The 4,178-nt window shown below is 63.3% G+C and overlaps 2 protein-coding genes across 2 annotated transcripts in view; both read left to right on the forward strand.

Annotated features, from left to right (window-relative positions):
• Positions 1–515: 515 nt before the first annotated feature.
• Positions 516–1,044, forward strand: MNEG_11732 (hypothetical protein; the record flags this gene model as incomplete). The annotated part of the gene is made up of 2 exons (XM_014039794.1): positions 516–545; positions 823–1,044. The coding sequence occupies 2 exons, from the start codon at positions 516–518 to the stop codon at positions 1,042–1,044; spliced, it is 252 nt and encodes an 83-aa protein (XP_013895248.1).
• Positions 1,045–1,935: 891 nt separating this feature from the next.
• Positions 1,936–4,178, forward strand: part of MNEG_11733 (hypothetical protein) — a gene marked incomplete at both ends in the record, with an annotated part of 3,524 nt that continues 1,281 nt past the window's right edge. The window contains 6 exons of the mRNA XM_014039795.1: positions 1,936–2,047; positions 2,297–2,369; positions 2,641–2,734; positions 3,224–3,349; positions 3,599–3,715; positions 3,903–4,123. Of these exons, the coding sequence (XP_013895249.1) occupies positions 1,936–2,047; positions 2,297–2,369; positions 2,641–2,734; positions 3,224–3,349; positions 3,599–3,715; positions 3,903–4,123 (743 nt within the window). The remainder of the gene's footprint in view (positions 2,048–2,296; positions 2,370–2,640; positions 2,735–3,223; positions 3,350–3,598; positions 3,716–3,902; positions 4,124–4,178) is intronic.

Genomic DNA, 4,178 nt, shown 5'->3' on the forward strand with positions numbered 1-4,178 from the left:
GCTCAACAAGGCCCAGAACGTCCTCTCAACCAGCGCCGCCTACGGTGCGTTATGCCAAAACACACTCACACACACACACACACACACACACACACACACACACACACACACACATAGTTGTACACCATTCCTTGCTCTTACTGTCACACACACAGTTTGTGTGTGCATGTGTTTGCATCAATCTACCTCTCTTCTCTTTCATCCTCTCACTCTCTCGTCTGTTAATTTCGGCACCCTCCAAGCCTGTCGCTCCCTCTCTCACCTTCGCTGCACCGCATCATTGTGAAGCTGATGGGGCTCCAGAGAAGACTGAACTCCCTTTGATCATGCGTGCAGCATGCCGTTGCGCGCCAACATCCAGCCGCTGGTGCCCTCCGCGGCCCTGCATCCGATGCTGCCTGCCTGCGCCAATCAACCCAAAACTCCCACCCCACCAAGTTCCCGCCTCGCCACTTCCCACCCCACCAACTTCAATTTCGCCGTGTCCCACCCCGCCAACCCCAACAGGCACTTACATGGCCACCAGCAGCAACCTGCGCTACCAGGTGGGGGCCCCTGGGAGCCTTGCAGGCGTCAAACCCGCCGTTATGGGCCGCGCGCGTTTCATTGCTTTGCCACATGCCAGGCAAATCCTGCCTGCACTGTTGCCCGCTTGCTTGCGCGACCCCTCTTCCCCTGCTCCCCGCTCCCTGCCCCTCGCGCCCTCCTTCCGTACCATCCCTACATACCGTTATCGCTACGTGGCTGCTCCCTCTGACCACCATGCAACCGCTTTTGACCGCAATGCGTCACCGCCTCTAACCGCCGCATAACAACCCCCAGATCGTGGCCGGCGTCATCGAGGAGCGGGGCATCGAGACCATCTTCAAGGGCCAATACCAGCTGTGCGCCGCCCTCTCCTTTGTCATCCGCACCGCCAACACGTTCGTCGGGTCCCTCTTGTGGGTCGACTTTGTGCGGCTGCTCGGCATGCAGACGGCAAAGGCGGAGGCCGCCGCGCCGGCCCCCGTGGCGGTCAAGGGGAAGAAGGGCAAGAAGAAGTGATCCGCGGGGCGGATCCGGGCGGATTGGCCCGAGGATGGGCGGGTCCGCTAGGCATTTTGGGACGGGTGTGTTCGGGTTTTGGCCGGTGCGGCCTCCACGGTTGGCCAGGCTTTGGAGGGCCCGCGCCTGGCCGCGGGCGCCCGTGCGCACGCGCGGGGCCCTTAAACTTGAATTATGTGCGGCGGCAAGCACGCCCGCGTTGGCTGTCGTCGGCGACGGCGCTAGGCTGGAAACATCGTACTCACTTTTTGCTGTCAACATTTCTCTCGAGGCAGAGTGTGAGGGTGCCTGCCGCTGTTTATTGTGCCGTGTGATTAAAGGAGCATGCAAGCTAGCTGACAATCAGGTGAGCTGCCATGGCTCCAGAGAAAGCCCTGCAAGGTGCATGCGATTGTGTTTTGGGCCGACGTTGGGCCGGTGGCGCCTCGCTCTGCAGGTCATGCAGCCTGAAGCGTGTCGCTTGGCTGGCTGTTGAGTGCCTGGGGAGGGAAGTCAGTAACAACTCCTTCTGGAAGACGCTGCAAGGTGTACATTTTACCGCTCGTGCATGCTTGATGCGCAGCAGAGATGCACCTGGCAAAAATGCTTCCCTGTGCTGGCGGGCTGGCGGCAGGTAAGTCGGTTTGTGTTGCCAGCGCCGTTGCTGGACAGTGAACGCTGGTAGGCTTAACTTAGATCAAATCATTTGCTGGTATACCAATTGCTGTACCAAGGTCGATGGCAGGGCGACACCGACGATTGTGAGTGAGTGAGCCGCTGGTGACCGGTGCGAACCACCTCAACACAGGCGAAACCGGCTGCGTTCACAACATTTTCAACATCATCGTTTTCTTTCGCTGTGTGGCGGTATTGGTGGCCAAGGCGCGTCAACCACCCAAGAAAGCATCGTTGATGAGGGCGGGACCGCTGGCCCTGGCCCTAGGGCTGGCGCTGCTGGTGGCTTACGCAGCCCCAACATCAGCGGCCTCACGTTCAGCAAAGGACTGGAAGCTGAACTGCGCAGGTGAGGCTCAGCCCCTCAGTCTTCGCAGGTTGTTCGGGTCTCCGCGCCGTGATAGGCCCAATGGACGAGCCAGAGATGCAGCAGACAACAAATTCAGCAATTTCCACTGCGGGTCACCCGCAGCAAGCGTGTGCGCTGCATGGCGGCCGCATGCGGCAGCTGGTGCACCCCTCCCCAGATCCAGCGACCGACGCCGCGTTTTCTGGGTCTGCCGCCGCACTCCCGCCTTGCGCGCACACCCTCCTGCAGACCCCGCTCTGGGCGACGCAGTGATCGAGTACACGCCCTTGTATGGTGCACCAAACCTCACCGACTCGGCATGGTGAGCCGCCGCGGGTCCTGCAACGCCAGCCGGGCCGAGCCCCGCCGCTCGGGGCAGGCGCCTGCCGCCGCAGCAGGCGATGTTGCGACGGCCCGGGGCACACGGCGCGGCGCGGACGCGCGTGTTATCCAACCTCTGCGCAAGCAACCTGCTGCATCACCACATGGCCGACCCGCGAAAAGCGGCGTACAGCGTTGCAGCAGGCTGGCGTTGCGGGGTGACGTCTCACGCAACCGCCGCGTGCCGGCCCTGCCTCGCGGCACCCCTGCAGGCACGATGACACGTGGGCGTTTATGCAGTATGGCCCGATCACTGCCATGAGCCTCTACTACTCAGTGCTGTGGCATGACCCCTACATTGGTTGGGTGAGCAGCAGCTCACTCTCAAGAATCTGTGATGTGCGCATTGTGTTGTGCTGACAAGCATGAGCGAGGACTGCGCAGTTATTACGGGCAAGACGGAGTCCGCCCCGATCCGTGCGTGCTGTGGCTGTTGACTCGTCTGGTTGTCTCTTGCTAATAGCGGGCAGAAAAACAGGAGAGGCTGCGCCAGAGTTGCAGGCAGGCAGCGCGCAGGCCGCCAAACGCCGGGGGCCTAGAGAGCACCCCGGCAGCAGAGAAACGCCGAGAGCGCACGCCGGCCCCAGGGCTGGCGCGGCGGACGGGCCCAACGCAGCGGTGCATGGCAGAGGCCGCTTTCTGTCCCAGAGTCTGGCCACAAAGGCGTGTGCGGTGGCATTTTGACACCCCCCCCACACACACACATGCGCGCGCGCACACACACAAACACACACATGCGCGCGCACTTACACACACTCGCACACTCCTGCTGTCCCTCCACCCTTGCCCGCGCAGCACCCTGGGGGTGAATTCAAGGGGATCCAGCCTGTGTATGGCACCAACGGGACCGACGACCTGGACCTGCTGTTCGGCGCCAAAAAGCCCCACAAGCCATTCAACTTCACATTGGCGCCGGGGGAGGTGGGCGCGCAAATCTGGCGGGGGCAGCGGCGGCGGCGACGCTTTGGGGGGGGGGACTTTTTTCCTGGGTGCAGGGTCCCTGGCGGCACGGGGCCGGCCGGCTGTGCCGCGGCGACCGGCGCCCGGACACTAGCTCAGACGTCGCTGCAGTGGGCCTTCCACATCTGCCTTGACGTCGCCCTCGCAGCCTGCGGCCCGCAGCCATGTTCTGTCCTCAGCCCCTGTGTTTGAACGCGCGCCGCCCCACAGAAAATTGTCAAGGTCGTCCTGCAGCACGACGAGGTGATGCGCTGGATCTCATTCACAACGAACCTCGGAAACAAGTACGAGTGGGGCTACAAGGACTACCAGGCCAACACCACGACGGTGAGTCAGCATGATGTCATCGCTGTGGCGCCGCCGGACCGCTCGCTGCCGTCGCTCCTCCAGCCCTTCCCCATTAATCGAGAGGCATGGTCTGGTCTGAGCCCTGGACTAGACCGAGGCACCCTCTTGACCCCCCCCCCTGGGACCCGCCGCCGCCGGCGCGCCCACCCACATCTGCATCGACCAGACCACGAGCCTCGCGCCGCGCGACGGCGCTTACCTGGCTGCATTCCGCGGGTTTGAGGGGAAGCAGCTGCCCCAGGAGCTGGGCGGTTACAAGAAGCGGTACATCATCCAGCTGGGCTTTGTCTGGGCCATGCCAAACTGCACCGGCTACGCCTGGACGCCGCCCGTCGTCGCGCCGCCGCCGCCGTCAGGGTTTTTTGGCCTGTTCAGCGGCCTGTTTGGGTCCGCGCCGGCGCCTGCCCGCGCCGCTGCGAGCCCTGCACCGCCGGCGCCGCCA

This window comes from Monoraphidium neglectum (genome assembly GCF_000611645.1).
Source record: "Monoraphidium neglectum strain SAG 48.87 unplaced genomic scaffold scaffold02882, whole genome shotgun sequence".
NCBI lineage: Eukaryota > Viridiplantae > Chlorophyta > Chlorophyceae > Sphaeropleales > Selenastraceae > Monoraphidium > Monoraphidium neglectum.